Source organism: Melanerpes formicivorus, unplaced genomic scaffold (genome assembly GCF_026170545.1).
Source record: "Melanerpes formicivorus ecotype bairdi unplaced genomic scaffold, bMelFor1.0.p_v2 SCAF_76, whole genome shotgun sequence".
NCBI lineage: Eukaryota > Metazoa > Chordata > Aves > Piciformes > Picidae > Melanerpes > Melanerpes formicivorus.
In genome coordinates, this window is record NW_027142428.1 from 2,568,559 (window position 1) to 2,594,619 (window position 26,061).

Genomic DNA, 26,061 nt, shown 5'->3' on the forward strand with positions numbered 1-26,061 from the left:
TACAAGAAAGCTGGGGAGGGGCTTTTTAGGGTGTCAGGTAATGATAGGACTAGGGGGAATGGAACAAAAATAGAAATGGGTAGGTTCAGATTGGATGTTAGGAAGAAGTTCTTCCCCATGAGGGTGGTGAGACACTGGCACAGGTTGCCCAGGGAGGTGGTGGAAGCCTCATCCCTGGAGGTTTTTAAGGGCAGGCTGGATGTGGCTCTGAGCAACCTGATCTAGTGTGAGGGGTCCCTGCCCATGGCAGGGGGGTTGGAACTAGATGATCCTTGAGGTCCCCTCCAACCCTAACAATTCTGTGGTCACTACTGGAGCTGCTCAGCAGGAGTGGTTTCCTCTGGAATTAGAACTCTCCCCTGCACTTGCTGCCCATTGCTGCTCTCTTGCAGAGAAGCTCTGCCAGCAACTGGGGTTCTGGCCACTTAACCCCAACCATTTTTTGCACTGTTGCAGGCCTTTCTAGGAGTAATAAATTTTCCTTAGCATGTTTGAGTTGCTCAGCTCACTCAGCATCAAGCTTTGCTCCATCTGCAGCAGAGAGACAGCACTGAGTCAGCATCATGTGGAGGAGGTGGTGGAGCCACCTTTCATGGAGCCTGAGAGTGCCACCAGGCTGGGGGAGCAGCTCCAGGGCAGGGCTGGAGGAAGGGCCTGACAGACACCACCCAAAACAGCAAGGGTAAGTCCACAGCCTGGCACAAGGGACAGGGTACCCTCTGCAGTGCAGGCTGGGGCCAGAACAGACTGAGGCAAAACCTGACCAAAGCATTTTCCCAGAGCTCCACTTCTGCCAACAGAGGGTGGTTCCCCTACCCCCAGTGTGCAGCAGCTGAAAGGATGTGTTCGAGGGTGCCCTCCACTGTAGTCCCCTCTTGCACAAGAAGTACCTGAGTGGGTGTGTGTCAGAGAGCTGCTGGGGGTGCATGGGGCAGGAAGAGCAGCAGGGAAGCCCAAGAAGGGAGCAGTTTTCACTTTGGGCAGCTTGCCCCAAGCCTTTCCCTCCTAACAGCAAGTCAGAGCAGCCTGGTTGGTTTTGTTACTTTATTGAAAGTGGCAGGTCCCTTTCAAGGTCTTGAAAAACTAAAACCATTGTTGCTTGGAATCCTGGACAACGTTTGTGGGGATTGTTGCCTTTAAAAAGTCTCCTCCTGAGGCTGCAGTGCAGGTGAGTACTAACACAAGGTACCTTATTGTCACAATTTGCTACTGTCCTGAACAGCAGCTTGGAAAGCAGCAGGAGCCCTGGAGCCGTCTCTCTGCTGGAGTGCAGCCTCAGCCTTCCACCTCAGTGTCCTGTGTCTTCTCTTCATGAACTCCTCCCCCTGAGGAAAAATTGGGGGTGTTTTGCTCTTCAGAAGTGCAGGCTCTGAGCTGGCTCCCACCACAGGGAAACACCAGCAAGATCCAACAGCAGCACCTCAGCTCTGCTGGACAGGTCGATAGTGTTTGCTGAGCCATCAGAGAGGAAAAGTGAAGGATAGTCATAAGCTAAAGTGAACATCACACACTGGGATGAGGAAATGTATGGTCCTTTGGAGCTGCTTTTAGTCCAGTACTTACAATCTACAGGTTTGAATCAAAGTACCAAAGAAAAAAAATCAAGCCTTGTTATTAAAGGAGAAGCCTTGCTGTTCAAAAAAGTGCTGAACAGCTCCAGCTTTTGTTCTCAGTGGCTCTGGGCTGAGCCACATCATTCACACACAACCACCCAGACAGAAAGACCTGGCTACCTGAGGTCTTGCTGACTGCCTGGGAATCTTTACAGTTAGAGAGCAGAGCTCTAAGCAACCAGCTAGCAGAAGTTATTTTCCTAAGTCTATTCTTCTAGACCTTTAGAGCACAGCTTTAAGATCTGTGCCTTTACTTCAATTAAAGGTTTGCTTTATTAACTAGGATTACACAGCAAGCAGAGCTAGGTGAGGATGGCTCCACTGGAATACCTTAAGCAGCAGGAGATGCTTTTAAGTTCTCTGCTAGCAAGCCCCATCACAGCTTGTCAATTGGAGCAGAGCCCTGGCTGCAGTCAGGTGAGGTCAGAGACTGAACAAAAGAGCCAGAAAGGGAAGGTTGAGAAGGGGGTTGGAGGCAGAGAGCAGCTTTTGTGAAGCCCCAGCCATACCACATGGATACCACTGCTGCAGCCATCCAGTGGATGCTTTCTGTAGAGCACAGGTTTCTTGCCTTTTGAACTGAGGGTCCCCCTTGCCTCCCTTCTTAATCCTTCTGCAACATTTGGGCAGGCACAGGAGGTATCTGCCCAGCTTAGAGTCTAGGGCTGCCAAACCTACCCTTCTAGTGCTTCAGTTGCAGAAAGCACCAAGGAAAGGAACTTCAGCTCCCAAACCAAATGTCACCACTTTGCCTCCCAGTCCCTGCAGACCCAAGGCAAGTGCTGCTGGTGTCTGAATTCAATGAACCAAAGCTCAATACAAAAGGATGTCCCAGAGCCAAAAAAGAGTCCAGTCAGCAAACCCATCCTCCTGTGAAACAACCAGCTGGGAAAGAGCAGCAGCAGATCAGCTCTGCTGCTGCTACCCTTGAAAGATTTTTGCTGCTAGAAGGAGCTGAAGCAGCCCCCCCAGAAACAACTGGAGTGCTGCCCTAATTTTCCCAGAGGCCAAAATGAATGGAGAGCTTCCTAACAGACCTGCACTCACACATCACCACTCACAATCCTTTAGGAAGGGCAGGAAGCTAACCCCACCAGACTCCTCTGGAACATATCTTGGTGGAAGAGAATATCCCTCTTCTCCAGCAGCCAGGCATTTACCAGTAGCAAGCTGTGAATCAAACCAAGCCAAAATGGATAACATCCATAGGGAGACAATTAAAAACTGCATTGATTACATTGTAAAAACAATTAGACCACCCCTCTCAGGTGCTGCAAAAGGTCCCAAGTGTTCTTGCATTGCAAACCCCACCCTGGCTGATCATGGGAAGAGGTGTGACATGAAGGCTCTGAAATGTCCTGGAGTCCATAACACAACGTACATCCAACAGCAGATGGTGGTCTGGAGTAGAGATGGAGTTTATGAAGCTGGGAAAAGCCCAAATCCTTCCCCTCCTGGAAGAGCAGCAGGGCCTGGGGGGGTCAGCGGGCAGAGGTCAGGTGGTTCCGACTGTGTGAAAACCTGCAACGAACAACAGTTTGGGGAAATGGTCACTGCTGGCTGCTGCAAGCCCTCAGCTGCAAGGTGGCCACAAGCACTGCAGCAGCCTGCCTGCAGATCACAGATAGGGTTGGGTTGGAAGGGACCTTAAAGATCATCTGGTTCCAACCCCCCTGCCATGGGCAGGGACACCTTCCGCTAGCCCAGCTTGCCCAAGGCCTCAAACACCTCCAGGGAGAGGGCATCTGTGACCTCCCTGGGCAACCTCTTCCAGTGTCTCACCACCTTCACTGTAAAGAATTCCTTCCTAATCTCCAGTCTAAATCTCTGCCAGCTCAAAGCCACTGTCCCTTGTTCTGCCACTAAAAGCCCTTGCAAGAAGTCCCTCTCCTCAGCTTCCCTGTAGCCAGCTCCCTTCAAGTACTGGAAGGCTGCTCTAAGGTCTCCCTGGAGCCTTCTTTTCTCCAGGCTGAACAGCCCCAACTCTCCCAGCCTGTCCCCACAGGGGTGGTGCTCCAGCCCTCTGATCATCTCTGTGGCCTCCTCTGGGCCCACTCCAACAGTTCCATGTTGTGCTGGGGGCACCAGAACTGGATGCAGCACCTGCAGGTGGGGTCAGAAATTAAAAGGTAAGATGAAGAGGTCAATTCTGGCTGTGCTTGTCACCACGCCCTTTGCCACTGACAGTTCCTATTTCTGTTCATTCTCTACTCCAGAAGTGATCCTGAGGACATTTGGCACAGCCCTCAGTGCCTGGGTAATGCAACTGGCAGGACATCATGTATGTGAGATACAGATGCAGACAGAGATGATAGGACAGCAACAGGATGAGAGGAAATGGCCTCAAGCTGTGCTAGGCAAGGTTTAGGCTGGAGGCTAAGGAAAGGTTCTTTGCTGCAAGAGTGGTCAGGCAATGAACAGGCTGCCCAGGGAGCTGGTGGAGTCACCATCCCTGGGAGGTGTTCAGGAAGCTGTAGGTGTGGAACTTCAGCATATAGTTTAGTGGTCATGCTAGTTGGACTCAATGATCTTAAAGGTCTTTTCCAACCTTAATGATTCTATGAAGGTGAAGAGCAGCATCCTTCTGTGCTCTGCAACATTCATCTACACTACAGAAACCTGTGTGGTGTCAGAGAGGACTTCTGAGGCAGCAAGAACTGCTTCTGTGAAATGAAAGCAGTTAGAAGTGACTTAGGGACAATTAAGACAGCTATCATCAGCTTCTGGAGTGTCCTGAGTACTCAGCACTGACCTTCACCACAGCTATGGAGTATGACAGCAGTTTGGGTCACTGCCAGCTCCATCCTCATTCACCCTCTGGAGGACACTCACCTTTGTACCCGCTCCACCATGTGTGCTATCAGTTTGTCAGAGATGCCTGGGCAGGACTCCTCAGCCAGGCTGAAGGCGTTCTCTAGCTCCTCCATGGCTCCCACGTTGCCTCCAGTCTGCTTGTGCTTATCTTTAAGCTGGAAGAGTGAAGCAGAAAGAGTCTGTTAGTTCCTGATCTCCCTGCAGGGAGCACTGGCCAAGCAGCACGGCACAGACATGAAGCCCTTTTCCCTTTTAGCATCACTCCACGAGGTTGCAGGAGGGAACCCACATCCTTCTGGGGCTCTTCCTGTAAGTCTTGAATACTGCAAGTCCAGTGGCTGGAGTTGAGACTTTCCACCATGGACTAGTATCAGCTGAGGTCCTCAGCAAACAGGCCCTGATGTACACCTAAATTACATGATATTAGAAATGGAGCAGCAGCCCTCAACCACAGAGGTAGTAACAAACCCAAGACTTCAGCTGTCACTGACCCAGGACAATCACCTCTGCTGCTAGCAACAGCTTACCACCCAGACACACACAAAGGCTTGCAGGCTGGTAGGGCAGAAAATAGCCTAAGCCCAGGAGTTCTCACCACCACTTCTAATGACCACACACAAAAAAATATGAGTTGCTTCTAGTGACTGAAAGGCTGAGGAAGACTACTGCCCCACTACAGGACTGGCTCCAACACTCCTCCCCCAGAGACAGCTTTCCCCAGGGGGACAGGGGAATGAAGCCCATGCACTAAGATCTCCATGTGGAGCACCTGACATGGTGAAAACTGGAGAGCAGTGTAGGGAAAGGGAGCTGGGGCTCCTGGGGGACAGAAGGATGACCATGAGCCAGCAATGTGCCTTTGTGGCCAAGGCCAGTGGCATCCTGAGGTGTATCAGAAGGGGTGTGGTTAGTAGGTCAAGAGAGGTTCTCCCTCCCCCCTCTACTCTGCCCTGCTGAAGACACATGTGGAATACTGTGTCCAGTTCTGGGCCACTCAGTTGAAGAAAGGCCTCAGGGAACTGCTTGAAGGAGTCCAGTGCAGAACCACAAAGGTGCTGAAGGCAGTGGAACATGTCCCTGCTAAGGAAAGGCTGAGGGAGCTGGGGCTCTTTAGCTTGGAGAAGAGGAGACTGAGCGGTGACCTCACTTGTGTGTATGAAGATGTGCAGGGCAGTGCCAGGAGGATGGAGCCAGGCTCTGCTCCCTGATGTCCAGTGACAGGACAAGGGGCAGTGGGTGCAAGCTGGAGCAGAGGAGGTTCCTTGTGAACATAAGGAAAAACCTTTTTTCACTATGAAAATGCCAGAGCACTGGAGCAGGCTGCCCAGCGAGGCTGTAGTCTCCTTCTCCAGAGACATTCACAACCTGCCCGAGTGTGTTCCTGTGTGACCTGCCCTAGCTGATCCTGCTCTGGACTTAATCTTCAAGGTCTCTTCCAACCCCTAACATTCTGTGATTCTGTCAGGTTTAGCTCCCTCCAAGCAGTCCTCACCAGCCACAAGCCTACTTGCCCCTGGTTCCAGTTGCTAATTTGAACCAGCTATGTCTCTGCCATTTAGGAACTCCTGACAGTTCAAGATGCTGAGCCTGAAGGAGTCTCTCACTGGAAAACCCACAATCACATCCTCTCTAGCATCTCCCTACATCCTTCACACATGCAGCAGCACCCTCTCTAGTGCACATCATGATGCAACCAGCTGATCAAAACCCAAACCCTTTTGTTGCACAAGCATGCCTGCCAGCCAACCACTGTCCAGTCCAATTAAGCTCCCTTTAGGCTATGCTGATTAAAGAGCTTTACATAAGCCTCACAGCTCTTTGCCTGCAATTCTGGGATCAGCCTTTCCTGTGGTTGGAACTCACCTTTCCTCCATGGCCCAGAAAGCAGGACAAAGTGAACACTAATTCCCAGCCCCAGCCAGCCCTGTTCTCCAAGGCCCCTGCTGGAATCAAGCTGTTCCCAGCCAAAAAGAGCTGCTGCCTCTGCAGCAGACTCACTGCTCACCAACACAAAGCCTCAGCTGGGGAAACAACTCCTGCATGCCTCTGCTCCTTCAGAAGTGGCAGGGGGCACAGAGGGCAATTCAATTACACATGAAGGATACAGATTTCTGAAGCCAAAAATAGTAGTGATGCTGAAGCCAAGGATTTGATTTGCCTTGACATCTACCTGATCAAGGACTGCCCTCCCCAAGCAAGGCACAAACTGTCCTCTGGGGAAGTTTATCATCGGCCTCTGCTGCCAAGCCACTGACCCTCACTTTGACCAGCAGCCTGTGATGTGAGCAGCCTGTCCTACCCTGCCACTTTCCACTGCAGAAGAGCTTTCTGGAGGTCAGCAGGGCCTTAGAGAACTGTACTGCTCAAAACCTTACAGGCTGGCTTTTATTGACTGCTTGGAGCTCCAGGTCCTTTCCTCCCTGCCCTAGACAGGCTGCCAGGTGTGCAGCTGCCCCCACCTGTGTTAATGACCCATCAGGGGGCATTTTCAGTATTAACACCCCATAATACAGCTGCAGGGAAGGCACATTACAAGACTATCAACAGCCATCACCTCTTCCCCTAGAAGCGCTAAGCAAACCCTAGCAGGTCTATGGCAGCAGTGAGGAGGAAGAAGTCTGCCCTTGGTAGGAAAGTAGAGCCAAAACAAACCAGCAAGGAAGATGTCCCAGTTGGAGCCTTGGAGAAATGTTTGCTTCCCAACTCTACTGCACACAAAAGCCAGGTTATTTCAGTGACTGCCCAGAACCTTCCCTGCAGATGGTTTTGCTAGGTGGGACCTGCAGAGAAGTCTGAGCAAAGGAAAGGAGGATCACCAGACCTGGGCCAAGGGAGTCAAGCTAGCAGAAAGGCAAGGTCCAAGAAGATGTTTCCTGCCTGGAACTGGTGCAGCAAGGTTGGCAAGGAGAAACACAAAGAGGCACTCATGGGTTTGGAGAACTCAGAGCAGCTGCTCCCCTAGACAGCTCTTAAAGAGAAAGGACTGAGAAGCAGCTGCCAGTGATGACACTGCACAGAGGACCTGCATCAGAAACCAGCATTGTTGACATCTGGTTTTATCTCCTAAGTCTAGGCCTACAAGCTCCAGACCATCTGCCTCATGCTCTGATCTATGGAAGTCAAGCCCAGTGAAGTACAGAAGAGGCCAGTGAGCTAAACTGCAGAGCTGGCTCAACAGCTTGGTTTGCAGAATGCCCTCAGCCATGCTTTGTAACTCCCTCAAAGGAGGCTGGAGGAGGTGGGGGTTGGTCTCTTCTCACATGCAGCAAGTGACAGGACAAGAGGAAAAGGCCTCAGGTTGTGCCAGGGGAGAGTCAGATTGGATATTGGGAAACATTTCTTCACCAAAAGGGTTCTCAGGCACTGGAACAGGCTGCTCAGGGAGGTGGGGGAGTCCCCATCCCTGGAGGTGTTCACAGCCACGTGGCTGTGGTGCTGAGGGATGTGGCTTAGTGGCAGTGGCCTTGCAGTAGGGGTGGGACTGTGAGCTCTAGGTGAGTGGCTGGACTTGATGATCTCAAGTCTTTTCCAACCTTGAGAGTTCTATGATTCTAGAACATCAGAGTCCAAAGTTGCCTAGGCCTTAGCAAGCCTAAGATGCAGCCAGAAAGAGTTACTCCTCTACCTTGTCCTCACTGGAAGACAGCACAGTAATGCTGTGCTTCTAGGAACACAAATGCACTGGAGGGAACACTCCAGGGACATACTCACTTTCCCAGTGTACAGCATAGACCTGTAAACAGGGGCACACATGCCTCATAGCCCCATAACTCTACTAGGTACTTCACTGCACCTCCTCCCTTCTCCAGATCCTTCCCAGCTACTTATCCATGACAAGCATCTCTTCATCTCCAGCCACCTGAGACACCAAGAAAGTTCTGCTCACCTCCCCAAAAACTGGGTGAACAAGTGTGGAGAGACACTGTGACCGTGGTTGCCTCTTGATGGGCTCAGTAGGCTGGAAAGCAAAGGAAACAGAAGTTACAAGCGCAGGCAAAGGCTCCCAGGGCACACAAACTAGTAATCCTTTGGTGAACTCACAGCACTTCCACAACAGCCACCCTCACCAGGTCTCAAAATCCACAGGCTGAAGTGGAAACTGGCCAACGTGGTCCCCATCCACAAGAAGGGTCGGATGGAGGAACCTGGAAACTACAGGCCGGTCAGCCTGACCTCAGTGCCAGGGAAAGTGATGGAGCAGATTATCCTGGCGGCAATAACTGCGCACCTGAAGGATGGCCAAGGGCTCAGGTCCAGCCAGCATGGATTTAGGAAGGGCAGATCCTGCCTCTCCAACCTGATCTCTTTCTGTGATCAGGTGACGTGCCTGGTGGACGTGGTCTACCTGGACTTCAATAAGGCCTTTGACACCATCCCCCACAGCAAACTGCTGGCTAAGCTGTCAGCTCATGGCTTGGACAGCAGCACTCTGTGCTGGGTTAGGAACTGGCTGGAGGGCCAAGCCCAGAGAGTGGTGGTGAATGGTGCCACATCCAGCTGGCAGCCAGGCACCAGTGGCATCCCCCAGGGATCAGTGCTGGGCCCCATGCTCTTTAACATCTTTATTGATGATCTGGATGAGGGGGTCAAGTCAGTCATCAGCAAGTTTGCAGATGACACCAAGTTAGGAGCAGATGTTGGTCAGTTAGAGGGTGGAAAGGCTCTGCAGAGGGACCTCGACCGACTGGACAGATGGGCAGAGTCCAATGGGATGGCATTCAACAAGTCCAAGTGCCGAGTGCTGCACTTTGGCCACAACCCCATGCAGAGCTACAGGCTGGGGTCAGAGTGGCTGGAGAGCTCCCAAACAGAGAGGGACCTGGGGGTACTGATCGACAGCTGCCTGAACATGAGCCAGCAGTGTGCCCAGGTGGCCAAGAAGGCCAATGGCATCCTGGCCTGCATTAGGAATAGTGTGGCCAGCAGGAGCAGGGAAGTCATTGTGCCCCTGTACTCTGCCTTGGTTAGGCTGCACCTTGAGTACTGTGTCCAGTTCTGGGCCCCTCAGTTTAAGGAGGACATTGAAACACTTGAACGTGTCCAGAGAAGGGCAACAAGGCTGGGGAGAGGCCTTGAGCACAGCCCTGTGAGGAGAGGCTGAGGGAGTTGGGATTGTTTAGCCTGGAGAAGAGGAGGCTCAGGGGTGACCTCATTGCCCTCTACAACTACTTGAAGGGTGGTTGTAGCCAGGAAGGAGTTGGTCTCTTCTCCCAGGCAACCAGCACCAGAACAAGAGGACAGTCTCAAGCTGCACCGGGGGAGGTTTAGACTCAAGCTGAGGAGAAAGTTCTTCACCAAGCGAGTCATTTGGCATTGGAATGTGCTGCCCAGGGAGGTGGTGGAGTCACCATCCCTGGAGGTGTTCAAGAGGGCACTGGACGTGGCACTTGGTGCCATGGTCTAGTCATGGGGTCTGTGTTGATAGGTTGGACTCGATGATCCTCGAGGTCTCTTCCAACCTTGGTGGTACTGTGATACCCTGACAATGTGAAAGAGGCAGCTCTGGGGCACCAGCCCTTGATACCAGACTAAAGTAAGTTTTAGACAGAACACGAGTGAGTGGTAGCTTCCCCAAGCCCCTCTAAAGCTTGTGTTAGTTCAGCCCACTTCTGAAAGAGCAGGCAGCAAACAGACCTTCTGGGAACCATGAAGAGCCATCCCTTTGTGCAGCTTGCTCAGGGAGTTGGGCCGAATAGTTGGTGGGAATGTCCAGATTGGACCCTGGTCTCCATCCTCTGTGTCTCCATCACTGCAAAGGAAAAGGGGGAGGTCAAGACAAAGCCTCAGCTCCACACACTCAGTGTTTGAGCTATGCATTCCCACAGCCTGATTGTCCTGTCACCACAGGGCTCCAGGCCATTTCCCTATCCCAGAAAACAATCCTGAAGAGAACCCCCTCCAGTCTCCACAGCCCACACACAGCACCAGAGAGCTCTGAACCAAGTACTACATGATGTTTCCAAACCACAGAATGGAAGACCTCTAAGATCATCCAGTCCAACCTTTGACACAGCACTGAAGGGTCAACACTGAACTATGTCCTTAAGCACCAGGTCCACACTACACTTGAACACCTTCAGGGATGGTGGCTTCACAGCTGCCCTGGGCAGACCATCCCAATGTTTGAGAATCCTTTTAGTGAAGAAATACTTCCTAACACCCAGCCTAAACCTCCCTTGGCCCAGCCTGCATCCATGCCCTTGTTGCTTGCCACCATGGAGAAGAGGCTGCTCCCCTCCTTGCTCCAACCTCCCTTCAGGTAATTTAGAGAGCAATGAGGTCTCCCCTCAGCCTCCTCTTCTCCAGACTGAACAACCATCTGCTCCTTGTGGGTGAAGTGCTCCAGGCCCCCACAAGCCTCTTTGCCCTTCTCTGGACATACTCCAGCCCCTCACCATCCTTCCTGTAGCGAGGAGCCCAGAGCTGAACACAGTACTCCAGGTGTACCCTCACCAGTGCTGAGCACAGGAGGATGATGATCACCTCCCTGTGCCTGCTGGCCACTGTGTCTCTAATACAAGCCAGGATGCCATTGGCTTTTTTGGCCACCTGGGCACACTGCTGACTCATCAATCAATACCCCCAGGTCCCTCTCCAGGGTGCAGCTTTGCAGCCACACATCCCTGAGTCTGCAGCTTACCATGGGGTTGTTCTGAGCCAGGTGCAGGACCTGGCACTTTGCCTTGTTGAACTTCCTATAATCAGCCTTGGCCCATGGGTTTAACCTGTCCAGATCCTGCTGCAAAGCTTCCCCACCCAGCTTGGTGTCATCTGCAAACTCACTGAGGATGCACCCAACCCCTCATCCAGATCACTGACAAAGACAGTGAAGAGTACAGGCCCCAGTACCAAACCCTGGGGGACACCACCAGTGACTGGGCTCCAGCCAGATTCAGCTCCATTCACCACCACTCTTTGGGCCTATCCAGCCAGTTTTTTATCCAGTGCAGAGTGCACTTATCCAAGCCCTGTGCCCTTCCCTCCTCCACTACACAGTTCACCTTGCTGTAGATCAGGCAGGACCTGCCTTTCATAACCCCATGCTGCCTGGGCCTGATGGCCTGGCTGTCTTGTGTGTGCCACATGATGGCACTCAGGATGACCTGCTCTAAAACCTTCCCTGGCCCTGGGTCAGATTTGTCACCAGAACCAGGCTCTAGGAAGCCTTGAGGCAGTTTGATGTGCTAGTTCAAGTTAGGAGAGTTCCAAGACAATCCAAGCTCACAATTTGAGGGGCCAGGTTTAGATAGAGCAAGCCAAACCCTCAGAGTCATTGGTTGCCTGAGTCCCCACCACTACAGGTGAAGAGAAGCCTCATTACCCCTCCACACCAGCAGCAAAGCTCTCTACCCATGAAAGGCACACACAGCTCCTCAAGCCTGTAGCTCCTGCAGTTAAAACTGAAGGTGCATGACACACAGGCAGCAGAGCCTTGCCTTACTGCTGCTGCACAACCTGGGGATGCTTCCTGTTAGTGCTTCTGATCCAGAGAAGGACAACAAAGTTGGTGAGGGGTTTGGAACACAAGCCCTATGAAGAGAGGCTGAGGGAGCTGGGGTTGCCTAACCTGGAGAAGAGGAGGCTCAGAGGAGACCTTATTGCTGTCTACAACTACCTGAAGGGGGGTTGTAGACAGGCAGAGGTTGGTCTCTTCTCCCAGGCAACCAGCACCAGAACAAGAGGACACAGTCTCAAGCTGTGCCAGGGGAGGTTTAGGCTGGAGGTTAGGAAGAAATTCTACACAGAGAGAGTGATTGGCCATTGGAATGGGCTGCCCAGGGAGGTGGTGGAGTCACCATCACTGGAGGTGTTCAGAAGGAGACTTGACAGGGTGCTTGGTTACATGGGTTAGTTGATTAGGTGGTGTTGGATGATAGGTTGGACACCATGATCTTGAAGGTCTCTTCCAACCTGGTTTATTCTATTCTATTCTTTACACTCAGCAGAGAGGCTTCACAGGCTAAGACTGGAATCCAGTCCCACCAAACAGGAGGCAGCACCCCATTTCCTCAGGCTGCAGACACCTGCTGACGCCACAGGCTGATGCTCACGGGTCTCCCTGAGCTACCATAAGGTCTCCAGCCCGGGGGACCCAGGCTGTTTGCACCAGGCTCTGCCAGGGCAGCTGCCACGCAGAACACCTACGTACATATCAGAATCTCCCGAGCTGGAATCCTCCCCGTGGCCCTCGGACTTCCAGCGCTTGAATCGATCGATCAGCTCCATGAGGAAGGAGGTTTTCTTGGTGTAGCGTGTGATGAACTTGTGCTTCAGCAGCTCCTTAGCAGTGGGCCTCTGCAGCAAAGGAGGAAACCAGGTTACACCCAACCGTCTCAAATACTCCAACAAGGGGTTCAGTTTGGTGCCCCTCGCTCCAAGGAGGACTTTGAGGGGCTGGAGCAGGTACAGAGAAGGGCAACAAAGCTGGGGAAGGGACTGGAGAGCAGGGCTGGGGAGGAGCGGCTGAGGGAACTGGGGGTGCTACTCAAGGCTGGAGGAAGCTGAGGGGAGACCTCATTGCTCCCTACAACTACCTGACAGAAGGTTGGAGTCAGGTGGGGGGCAGTCTTTTCTCCCTAGTGTCAGGTGATAGAACAAGAGGAAGTGGCCTGAAATTGCACCAGGGGAGGTTTAGGTTGGATAGGAGGAAAAATGTCTTTCCTGCAAGAGTGGTCAGGCATTGGAAGAGGCTGCCCAGGGAGGTGCTGGAGTCACCACCCCTGGAGGTGTCCAAGAAATGTGTGGACATGGCACTTTGGGATGTGGTTTAATGGCCATGGTGGTGTTGGGTCAATGGTTGGACTTGATGATCTTAGAGGTATTTTCCAACCAAAACAACTCTGTGATTCTGTGATTCCTCCTCTCCTGCTGACATGGGGCAGAGGTATTGGGTCAATGATCTGAGAGGTCTTTTCCAACCAAAACAATTCTATGATCTCTGTACTCTAAACACACAAATGCCCTGACTTCAATCCTTGCCAGGCTTGCCCATCTATCCTGCAAGCTCAGGACTTCTTTCTCTCCAGAAGCTCTGCACCAAAGGTCTTCCTGCTAAACAAATCTTTGCCCTCTGCAATCTGCTGCCGAAGTCAGCAGGTGGGCAGCAGTACTCACGAATCTCGGATCCTTATTGAGGCAGGCTTCCACAAACTCCTTGAAGGGCTTGCTGTGGTGACCCTCAAGTGTTGGAGGGTTATTTTTGGGGATCAGGAAGAGAACCCTCATAGGATGCAAGTCAGAATTCGGAGGCTCTCCCTTTGCTAGTTCAATGGCTGTAATTCCAAGGGACCAGATGTCTGCCTGAAAGAAGAGCGAGAACAGTGTGAGCAGGGCGGAGCAAGCAGCAACTCTGCAACATGGAAGCATGCAGCTTCAGCACTGCCAGAGCACTGATCACATAGAATGACATCATGTTTCATGGCCAACAGGGAAACTTCTCCAGCAGGCCCTGAGCCATAACAGGATAGCACCAGTCCTGCAATAAGCAGCACTTCCAATCCCCATCATTCACCCTGGCATCATCTCATCTACGGCAGCCCCAAGCAGCAATCCTCCTGCTCCCAGCTGACCTTGAAGTCATAAGCAGACTGTTTGATGACCTCTGGTGCCATCCAGAAAGGAGTCCCAACAAAGGTGTTCCTCTTAATTTGTGTATCTGTCAACTGTCCAGCCACACCAAAGTCAGCCAGTTTCACATCTCCTTGTTCTGAAAGTAGCACGTTGGCAGCTGTTCACACACAAAAAGAAGCATTCAGTCCACCTCCAGCCCACACAGAACTGAATACTGACAATGGACCCCCTGTGGCATCCTCCTTTGCCCTCCTGAATACCCAGCAGGGTAAAGAGCAGATCCTTCCAAAGAGCTCACAAGTCCTGCTCTCCTACTGCTTCCCACTCGCTCAGCTGAAGACACTGACATTGCTCAGCTCTTGGGACAGGGATTTTGTTTGTTTGTTTTGGTTAGGCTTTCCATTCTGAGACACAACTCAGAATCAGCTTGTGATCTGAGCATGCCTTCGAGTCCCTTGTGCTCTAGGCCCCTGCTTGTCCAAGCTACAAATGTCAGAGAACAGCTACAGCTCTTTACAGTTACTGCAAAAGCCTAGGGACATGAAAAGCATGAGTTGCAATGAAATGACAAATATCAGGTTCTGAAACAGGGAATCCAACAGGAAACAGTCTTGGAAACCTCTCTGATAACTGCTGTACAATGCTTCCAAACCTTAGGTTAGTAACATCCCTCACCAGAAAAAACGTTGAGCACTCCACTCTCACCTTTGATGTCCCTGTGGATCTTCCTCTCAGAGTGCAGATAATCCAAACCCTTTAGGATTTCTCTCAGGATAGTAGCTATGTAAGTCTCCTCCAGGGGTCCTGGCTTCAGCTGATAAAAGGCAGAAAGATGACTTAAAGGAAGGCAACTGATGACTTGGGGTTTCCAGCCCCTCAGTTTATTACTTGGCACCTTGGCCAAGCAGGTCATACTCAGCAGGAAGCACCTACTGCACACCAGGACTTAGCATCCACAAACAGTCAATGGAAAATCCCTGGGGGGGGTTCTGTTGGTTTGTTAAAGGTTTCCCAAGTAACAGTGGGATGCTCATCTCTTGCTTTGGCCTGGAAATACATTGCTGAACATCTTAACAGTTGTTTCTCTTGTCCAAGTTTCTCTGCTAGCATGCAACAATCCAGTACCTGAAGGGGCCTACAAGAAAGCTGGGAAGGGACTTTTTACAAGGGCTGGTAATGAGAGGAGGAGGGGGAATGGATTGAAGCTGCAAGAGAAGAGATTTAGACTGGAGAGTAGGAATAAATTCTTGACAGTGAGGTGGGGAGACACTGGAACAGGTTGCCCAGGGAGGCTGTGGATGCTCCCTCCCTGGAGGTGGTCAAGGCCAGGTTGGATGAGGCCTTGAGCAACCTGGTCTAGTGGGAGGTGGCCCTGCTCATGGCAGGGGGGTTGGAACCAGATGATCTTTGAGGTCACTTCCAACCCAAACCAATCTATGATTCTATGAATTACAGCCACCTCAATGGCCCAGAGACAGCTTCTACCCTCTAGCTGCAGAGTATTGTATCAAAGATCTCCTTTCCATCAGTTCTCCTCTAATAAATTCCACCTTCTCAGTGCAATAATTTAGGTTCTGACACTAAAGTGACTCCTGCTAATGACAGCCTCCCCACCACATCCTTCCTCCAAGTCAGTGCAGGCTCAGCAGTTTTTACTACATGAGCTTAGTTACCACTCTGGAAAAACAGGCTTCACTGTCCTCAGGACAAAGGAAAAGTCCTGTGACAGAATACAGCACAGCAGAGTTTTGCCCACAGGTTGATTCAGCATCTGCATTCTCTCACAATCTGAGGTAAGCTCTGAAATGCCATTTGTATTGCCAAACACCTGGGAATCCTGATGGCAGACCAGGTCCCTGCTGAGTTTGGTGCCATGCAAGCACTAATCAATCCCACAGACTCTTATTAGGTGAAGCATGGATTCCCACTGCTCAAAAGCAGCTGGCTGCTGTCCTGTTTCAGTTCACAGGCTCTTCCCATTGTAACGCAGCAGAGCATGCTGGAGAGCAGTGCTTTGACAGCTAAGCTCTGGGCAAACATCTCCTTTGTCCTGGGATCTGCAAAACCAGCATGTCTGGCCTGCCCTACCTGCCCTTCAGGCACAAGGCTGCCAAACACATGGTACATGGCAGGTGAGTGTCTGCCTTGGGGAAACTTCACAAACCAAAGCTCCAGCCACTGGTCTTGGCTGTCCAGAGCTTACCATGTACTTACCAAATCCAGGGCTGAACCTCCTCCTAGGTACTCCATGATTATCCACAGCTTAGTGCCCTGCAAGCCAGAGCACAAATGGAAGAGCAAAGACAGTAACAACAGCAGGAAGAAACATGAAACAGCCCAGAGGCAGCAAGACACACAAGTAGAGCTATACACAACCCAAGAGATGCTGCACACCACATCTCTCAGGGGCTCAAGGAAGGAGCTCCCAGCTCTCTCTCTAACTCCCTGAAAGGAGGATGGAGTCAGGTGGGGGTCAGTTTCCTCTCCCTACTATCAGGTAATAGAACAAGAGGAAATGGCCTAAAATTGCACCAGGGGAAGTTTAGGTTGGACATGAGGAACAATTTCTTTCCTGCAAGAGTGGTCAGGCATTGGAACAAGCTGCCTGGGGAGGTGGTAGTCACCATCCCTGGAGGTGGTCAAGAAATGTGTGGACATGGCATTTTGGGACATGGTTTAATGGCCATGGTGGTGTTGGGTCAATGGTTGGATTTGATGATCTTAGAGATCTTTTCCAACCAAAACAATTCTGTGATTCTATGGTTCCTTCTCTCCTGCTGACACGGGGCAGAGGTGGACCTGCTCCCAGCACACTTCCTTCTCTTGGTCTGCAGTTCTGTCTGAGCAAGCTTAGTGTCTTCCAGGCACCAGACTGCACAGCCCACAGGCAATAGCACAGTCTAGGTAGGGTTGGAGCCATTTAACAGATCTAGCACATCTCCCTCTTCACAGTAACAGGGAAGCTTTGCAGCCTTTGAGCTCAGTAACAAGACTCTCAGCTTGAAGGCTACAATTAGGAAAATGCTCTCTTAGTCCTCAGAAAGAGAATCTCCAGACTAAGGTTCACAGAGTGCTGACAGGAGATAAGCAGCAGATCCATAAAGCTACAGCTTGCTTGGTGTTCTCAGAAAAAAAGCTGAGAAAATGCATTACAGCCTTTGGAAAATATGTAGGGAATAACTGGGATCCAAAGAGCTCAGGAACTGTTAGCTGCAGATCCAGTGCTACACCTCCAGCAGCCAGCATGCAGAGGCCACTTCTGGTCATCTCCACTAGTAGCTTCCACTGGGGATCCCTAACCCTGTTCTCAATGGAAGCAGTATCAGCCTTCCTCCAAAGACTCTGCTTCTGTTCTGCTCGTCATTTTGGATGAAATGATGACCACAAGAGCACAAATGACAGTTTGAAAACTCATTTCCAGAGGCACAAAGGCCTCAGTGGTACTATCCCAAAACTATGGTCTTTGGGCACAGTGGAGTGGGAACAGGAGTGGGAACAGGAGTGGGAACAGGAGTGGGAACAGACCAGGTTGGAAGAGACCTTGGAGTAGTCCACAAAGTTCCTTTCAAGAAGAGTCAAACTGGGTAGGGGTTTGCCTCTTCAACAGCTCTCATCTCCAGTGAAGTGCCCTGCTCTTAGGACCCCAGTGTACCCCACACTTCACTTTCACATGTCTTCCAGCACAGCCTTCCACGAAGGCCAGATGAACTCAGTGAGCAGCACCACTGCTCTTCCTGCTGCCACCCACAGAATGGACACCTGCAGCACCCACAGCAAAGCCCACCCCGCTCCCAAACTGCTGCCCCAGGGAATCGCCCTGGCTTCGTCTCACCTTCAAGTAGGAGCCATAGTACCGGGTGATGTAGGGACTATCACACTGGCTGAGCACTGTAATCTCCTGCTGAATGTCCTCAATTTCATCCTCAGCCTCCTCCAGGTCGATGATCTTGATAGCCACCACCTCCTTGGTGCGGTTGTCGATCCCTTTGTACACTTCACCAAAGGACCCTTTGCCGATCCGCTCCAGCTTGGTGAACAGCTCCTCAGGATCCACCCTGGAGTGCTAAACCAGAAAGCAGAGATGGAAAAAGGCCCATGGAGTTCCAGAGCAGCCTACACAGCACTGTGCATACTGATACAGCTCATCCCTGGAGGTTTTCAAGGCCAGGCTGGATGTGGCTGTTGAGCAACCTGATCTCACAGGAGTCCCTGCCTGTGGCAGGGGGGTTGGAACTAGATGATCCTTGAGGGCCCTTCCAACCCTAACAATTCCATGATCTCCCTGCCTCTTCAGCTGCTGTGGTGTTTAATGTACCTGTAACTCACATATCCTAAGAGGTCTCCACATGGTGAGAAATTTAGCACAGAACATATCCAAGGTGAGAAGAGCTGAAAAAACCCTTAAGGTTTCTGAGCTAAAGAAACCCTGCAGGCCCCAGTGAGAGAAGAAGGGGAGAGGAGCCCAGGAAGAGAGTGCCAACAAGTATCTCTATAGAAAGTGTCAGCTCCCTTGGGACAGGACTGCTCAACTGCAGGCACTATGCTGGTGCCAAAGCAGAGCAAGCACTTGTCCACACTTGAATAAAAAATGGCTGTCAAGGTGCACCAGAACCAACCTGCTTTTAAAGATCCAGGTGAGACAATGGGCGCAAGCAAGAGGCCATAGGAAGAGAACGATGATGCTTCCCCAGTCTGCCTTCCTACACTCAAAAGACCTGAATGGTTTCCAAGATTTGTACCCTTCCCTGCTTGTCAGGAGGGTGAGATACTCCAGTAATACAATTACCAGCTGACATCAGCCATCTTCTCTGCTGCAGCCTGAGTTCCAGGCAATAACCAGCCCAGCTCTTCTCAGAGGGAGCCTCACATCTTCTGGAAGGTCAGCAGCAAGGAGGCCAGACACCTGCCTATCCCAAAAGAGCCAGGAGAGCTGAATGGACACTCCCTGCTGCAGACCTGCTTTTCTGGAACAGCCTCTCCTCTGGCTGGCACTCTGGGTGCAGAAGCAAACAGCATTTCCCTCCTTAGACAAGCACACCAAGGGAAGCCACTGACAGAGCCACCTAAGAAACACTGACCCTTCAGCAGCAGCTTCAAAGTTAACTCTTTATGAACATGAGTATGACTGAGAAAGAGTAGAAACCAGAACAAATCTTCTGAGCAGGAGGTCCTGCTCTGCTTCATGCTAATAATAGGCTCTCTGTAATTAGTTTTTCTGCCATTACAAAAGTAAATAAATAAAAATGCAGCCACACAAGTCTAGTTTAGAGAAAAAAAACTGGAAAATATGGCCTGACTTCCAGGAAGCAGCCAGGCCATGGCAGGGAGCTTTCCACACCCACAACTCCTCAGTCTCACCTCCAACACGTCACCCAGAGGAACCACTCCCTTGCAGAGGCCTTGAGCTGGCAGAGATTTTATCTCTGAACAGGGCAGCTCCATTTTCTCCATCCACCACAAGCAGCAAGCCACCACTGAGCAGCCCCAGGCACTGCTTCATGATTAACCAGCCAGTCATTACAAGTCGTTTGCCTTCTGTGCCCAGTGCATCGCTACACAGAGCGAGCCAGGCCCAGAGGGAGCTTTCCAATCAGGTCACTATGCAGGATCTCCACAGGCATTCCAGCCCAGGACACAAAGAGATAACCAAACATCCTTGTTCATCCCATCACAACATCCAAGCAGGCTGTACCCTGAACAAATGCACTGGAAATGGACTGGAGGGGATATGCAGAGATGAAAGCCTAAGAAAGCGACTGAGGTCCTGGAGAGTGTCCAGAGAAGAGCAATGATGCTGGTGAAGGATCTGGAGAACAGGTCTGCTGAGGAGCAGCTGAGGGAAATGGGACTGTTTAGTCTGGAGGAGAGGATGCTGAGGGGAGACTTCATTGCTCTCTCTGCAACTCCCTCAAAGCACTCCAGTGAGGCCAGTGTTGGCCTCTTCTCCCAAGTAACTAATGATAGGATGAAAGGCAATAGGCTTCAGTGGTGCCAGGGGAGGCTTAGGGTGGGTATTAGGAAACATTTCTTTCCAACAAGAGTGGTCAGGCATTGGAACAGGATGCCCAGGAATGTGGTAGGGTCACCAGCCCTGGGAGTGCTCAAGAAGTTGTAGATGTCATGCTTCAGGATACAGTTTAGTGGTCATGGCAGCTGGGTTATGGTTGGACTTGATCTTAGAGGTCTTTTCCAACCCTAATGACTCCATGAAAGGAACTGGGATTACATAACAGGGATTGGAAAGAGGGAAGAGGATTTGAACTTGAGAAATTCCAGAAGACAACATGAGGATGACTACTGCAGGACAGGGAGAACAGTCTGGCTAGTCCAGGCTCACAAGAGGTCAGGAGCAGTTTCCTCCTCTTGACCAACTTACAGAAGTGGCAGCAAGATGGCCTTGAGGTCACAATCACCTACTGCACTGCAAAAATGGCACTCACCGCATCAGCCTCTCCCACACATCAGGGAGAAGGAACAGAAGGAGGATCATCCCCTAGAAGCACCTGGCTCAGCTGTTTAAAGGAAGCACTAGCCACATGAATCCTGCAGGGAAGCAATTCTTCAAGGCAACCTTCCTCCCCTCCCATGCAATTACTTTTTCCAAGAGAAAAGAAATGTGAAGGTGGAAGTGCCTGCTCCCCCTGTCAGGCTGGCATGGCACCTCAGAGGATCAGGACTGATGCCTCTAAGAACAGGACATCTAACATAAGAGCACCTGCTACTGTGGGCAGCTCTTGGGACAGCCACCAGTTTATATATTGGGCTCTGCAATCCCAGATAGCTTTGTCAACAAGCTTCCATACTTCATCTTCTGAGGAACAAATCAGTTCAGGTGGGGGTGGTGAAGGAGGCAAACCTTCCTGACAAGCCCAAGGGCCTCAGGAAAATGAAACAACACTGACAGGCAAAAGAGACAGGCCCACCACATTAGGCTGGAACAGGAAGCATTCAAGCAGCTCAATGCCTGCCCAGTGGAACACCTTGTGAATTACCATTGTGGACACCACAGAAGACATTGCCAGCTGGCATCTTTTGTGGATGCAATTCTGTAATCCTAAGACAATGTAAGATAAAAGTATGCTAGTCTGCAGGACAACTGCTCCAAAGCTCTTGTCTGCTACATAAGTTCCTGCCTAAGCTGCTACATTTGGGTTAGTAGGCAAATGTTTAGATGGATGGCCACACATGCCCCAGCAATCACCAGGCAGCAGAACAAATGCAGCTGTGGCAGGCATGGTGAGCCACGGGAGAGCAGTGCTCTGTCAGAAGAGAAGCACACTGCCACGCTTTGGGGGCTCAAACTGGTGGGGGAGAAGAGGAAAAACAAACTCTGTGTAGCCCCACTCTCCCCTACACCAACACATTGGCACCTGCAGAGCACTGCAATGAGGCTGCAAACAGGACCTGTCCCTTTTCTACATAACACACTGATCTCAGTGCCAGTCTTCTTGTCAGAGAATCACCCTGGCTGCAAATCCCTGATCTGGAACTGCACAGCTCCAAACACACATGAAAAACTTCACTGGTTGGAAGTTAACAGAATCAGGATGAAATGCTTCTCACCTGCATAAATGAGCACAGATAACCCGAAGAAGCTTGGCAGAGCCTGCTCACTGTGCAACTGCTCACCAGCTTGGGATCTCTTCATTTTCTTCCACGTTCATGGAATCCATCAGGGCTACAAAACAGAGCTCCAGGCCAGTCTGAAGAGCTGACTGCTTGTTGCTCCTTGTTCTGCTACATTGGTAAACCTTTCCTGGAGCAGAAAGCCTCATGCTGTTTCTCCCCACTGAAGGAAGGCAGGCACTGGAGATGGCTCAGTCAGGCATGGGCAGGCTTTTAGAGAACACACAAAGCACTATCTTGGTTGTGTGAGCAGGAAGGGCTGGGAAGCATGAGAGGGATGAGGACAATTCCCCAGTAACGTGCTCCACTTCTGCCCTCTAGGATCTAAACTCACAGTACAGGAAAGAAAGATGCTTTTTCATGACAGGTGTGGGGATATCTGCCATAGTGACTGATGATGCCATGCTTTAACACAGAGCAGCTTACTGCAGACATCAGGAATTAAGAACTGCAGTGTGGTGTGAGGCAAGCCTGGCAGTGACACCAGCTGCTTCGTGGGGAAAGAACGGGTTCAGCAGCTCTGCCACCTCCAGCTGCAAAGACAGGACATCCACAGCCTCTGAGAGAAGACTAGAGAAGGGCTTACCCTCATTTCACAGCTACTACCTGGAAATACAAGCTGCATATTGGGAACCAAAGCAAGTACCCTTTAAACCTCTTTAAGCTCTTCTCTCTGGGCTGTATCTGGCTGGATCTCACTCTCAAGAGAGTCACATTCAGCATCCTCTGCCTAAAACACTGAGGGGTGCTCAAACTCTTTGGGAAGTGAGGGTGCTTGGTCTGGGCACACCAGGACCATCAGAATCACTGTTGTATATGGGAGAAGCCTGTAACAGAGAAAGATTGTCAAGGCCACAGTGCTTTTAAGAGCTGAAGCTGACCATGAGCTCAGCAGCCTCCAAAGGTTTGTGTGAAACTACAGCAGCATTTACTGTTACTTCTGACTAGAGCACTTTCCAACCAGCCAAATAAACAACTATCATCTTCCTCTGCCAAGCAGTAGGGGAGGAAGATAGTTTTAACAGACCTCAGCTACTGACCTTTCTTCCTTCATTGCCTCCTCTCCTCCCCATCTTCCCATCCAGCACTTATCCACACTGCATGGTACACACTAACCTCTGGGCCACCAACTGTGGGCAGATACCTGTGGTGGGCACTGTGTTCTCTTTGCAGAAATCAGCTTTGCACAGCTCTTTCCAACTACTAAACCTGAAGCAGTCTTCAGCTTCTAGAGTACAGACTCGGGGCTGATGAGCAAGAGCCAAGTTTGTGTTCAATACTTTCAAACACACATCTGTCTGAGAACCCCACCTTGCTCCACAGATGGTATTCTTCTGCTTCAAGGGAGGGACTAGCCAGAGAATTTCAACAGCTTCTAGAAATAGAGCTCAGACCAGAGTTTACACACACCAATGCAAATACATCATCTATCAGAAGGAGCTCCCAACAAAGACCCACTGTGCTGTACCTACACAGCAAAGGACTGCCAAGAAAAGGCAGGGAGCCAGCTAAAAGGAAGGAAATGGAGGCCCAGAGGTAAAGAAACCTGGGGATTTGCCTGAGGTAACCCTGTACATCAGCAACAGATCTGGGAATCAAAGATGAGTCAAACCTCTGACAGCCCAATCCATATCTTGGGCTCTCAACTGCAACAGTATTTCCCACCACTTCCTATACTCTGGTGAAGAGAACCTCTGATCAATTCTGACTGCTGGTCCAGAAATCCTCAGCTGTGTATCTTACAAAGTCCCATCAAAGATTCCTGAGGAGCCCTGAGAAATGGACAAGACAGGCTGTTCTCCTATTCCAGGACCAGAGAATCATGGGATGACAGAACGTGAGAATGCCTTACATTTGCATAATCAGTTTAGAGATGAGACCAATGGAACCCTGGTGAACTTCATGAGTGAATGTCACGCACTGAAAAGCTTCAGAGCAATGCTCTCTGCAGCTACAGAACTCAGCTCTCAACCATAAAGAGACAGCATCCTTTCCTACTCCTTTCATTTCTCTCCCTGTACTATGACTCATTCAGGCACACATTTGCATTTAATTCCCCATCCACACTTTGGGGAAGCAGTTTCTGTGAAAGACAGCAGGCAAACTAAGGTGCATTGCAAATCAGTGTTAAATTGGAAAAGGCCAGGAGAAAGCTTCATCTCAAAGCACCAAAGCTTTTAGTGTTCTAATTCTACACCCAGGAGCAGAACAGAGAAATGCCAAAGAACTCTCAGACAACATAGCTGAGCACAACCTACATTAAGCACTGACATCTGCCAATAATTAAGCACACCCCACAACCAAATTCAGAAGAAGGAAGACTCAAGCCAGCACTATTAATGTGGTTTAGCTTTCAGTCATAAGTCATGACATCATCCTTCCACATTCCTCTCCTGGAAATGTCATCACAACATCAGGGCTCCACCACATCCACTGATGCTGGCATTTCTCTCAGCAAAGTTCAAGGTCCAGTACCTTACACGCCGAGATTACAAGCACTCATTTTCTCAGGTAAGAGGAACCACTTCAGCAAGGTGTGTCTGGCACAGCCTGCACTCAGCTTTTCTGTTCCCATTTCTAGACTTCCCCTCCCCAAAATACTCAAAGAGCCAACAATTCCTGCTTCCCTTCGAGGAGCAAAGTTGACCTTGAGAAAGACACCATACCAGCCGGAGCATTCCCTTTCTAGATGCCCGGCAACCTAACACTGCCAGCCCAACACCACCACGGGATAAGACACAAGCTGCTCAGCCAAGAGGAGTAAGCTGAGACCTGTGTGAGAGAGATAAGGAGCTGCAAAAAGTGATTTGTTTTAAGCTCGTTTCAACAAGAGCTTAAAACAAGTTGTTAATTGTCACTTACCTGGCTGGCAAACTCTCTCAAATGAGCCATGCCTACGGGGTGGTCAGACATTCGCTTCTGCAGAATCAGAGAGGGCTGGGACGCCGCAGCACAGCAGGAAAGAGATGCTTTCTCATCCACTGGTCAGCTGTGACAAGCAGCAACACAACAGCTCTAACTCAAGAGCCTGGCTCACTCCCCAGAAGAGCTACCTTTTCTCTCCTCCATTTGTAGCTCTCCTTGAACCTACCAGTCCATTCCAAGTATTCCAGACCTTCCTTGCAAAGCCCATGTCTTAGTTCTTTACAGACATGCCTCCCAGATGAACCAAGGAACCTCACTTTAGTAACACCCCTCAGGCACCATTTTCCCCACCCACCATTACCTCAGGATGCTTCACAGTTACCCCTCCAACACAATCCCTTCATCACCACTCCCGGCATCTTCCCCCAGCTCACAGCATTGCTCTCAGTCATCCTCCTACTGCTCCTCAGTAATCCTCTTGCTGCGGGTAGACCTCCCTTCCCATTCTCCTCAGCACATCCACTCAGGTCAGCTCCCCAGTGTATCTCTTCCTCCTCAGGGAAGCCAAACCCTACACCACCCATGGGCAGACCCCAAACAGTACTCTCCAGTTCTGCCCCTGGACCCCGTACTCCCACCCAGCCCAGCCCTGAACAGCCCCAGCCTAGCACGGCCCCTCAGCCCACAGAAGCCCCAGCCTAGCACGGCCCCTCAGCCCACAGAAGCCCCAGCCTAGCACGGCCCCTCCAGGGCAGCCCAGCTCAATTCCCTCAGGACACCTGCGGCACGACCCAGCCCTTTCCAGGACCCCCTAGCCCAGTGCACCCCACCACGACACCCTCAGCCCCTCTGTGTTCCTGCCATGGTGTCCCCCGGGGCCCCCTCACACCTCCTTAGCCCCGCTCAGGTACCCCTCGCCCCGCCTCACAGTTCAGGGCCCCCCTTCCTCCCAGACATTCAGTGCCCCCCCACCAAGCAGGGCCCCCCGACCCATCACGGCCTGCTCAGAGCTTCCCCCCCACCCGCACAGCGCCCCTCTGTTGAGCATAAGCGCCCCGCAGAGCCCCCAGGGCCTTCGCCACCGCACCTACCCGGGCACCCACCGCAGCTAGGGCCAGCGGACCCCGCGCGAAAGGCGGCGCGGTGCCATGCCTCGCCCTGGCACACGGAGCCGCCGCCGCCACCCCGCTGAGGCTCCAGACTGCCCTCGGACACCGAGCGCGCCCGAGGCGGCGGGGGAAAGGGCTGGGGGAGGGGTGCCGGGAAGGGGAACAGGGGAGCCGGGATCGGGATGGGCAGGGCTGGGCCGGGGCCGGGCCGGGCGCAACAACACGGCGCGCGGGGCGGGGCGGGGCGGAGCAGCGGGGGCGGGGCGGGACGGCGGCCGCGGCCGCGCTGCCTGCCGGGACTCGCAGTTCCGGAGCGAGGCCGGCGGGCCGCAGCCCGGCCCCGAGGACTGCAGGACCCGGCGCGCCGCGGGGCAGGGCGCGGCGGGAGGCGGGGGCGAGGCGCCGGTGCGGGGGCCGCTGGGACCAGCAGTCCCTGAGCTCGGGGACTGGGGACTGCCCAGCCC

The 26,061-nt window shown here is 51.8% G+C and overlaps 1 protein-coding gene across 1 annotated transcript; it reads right to left on the bottom strand.

Annotated features, from left to right (window-relative positions):
- Nucleotides 1-1,030: 1,030 nt before the first annotated feature.
- On the bottom strand, nt 1,031-25,801 carry STK25 (serine/threonine kinase 25). The gene is made up of 12 exons (XM_068164053.1): nt 25,580-25,801; nt 24,486-24,612; nt 17,830-18,060; nt 16,212-16,268; nt 14,703-14,811; nt 13,997-14,154; nt 13,542-13,727; nt 12,577-12,722; nt 10,062-10,176; nt 8,314-8,385; nt 4,446-4,582; nt 1,031-3,134 (listed from the first exon to the last, which is right to left on the bottom strand). The coding sequence occupies exons 2-12, from the start codon at nt 24,534-24,536 to the stop codon at nt 3,095-3,097; spliced, it is 1,302 nt and encodes a 433-aa protein (XP_068020154.1). The 5' UTR covers nt 24,537-24,612; nt 25,580-25,801; the 3' UTR covers nt 1,031-3,094.
- Between the last annotated feature and the right edge of the window lie 260 nt (nt 25,802-26,061).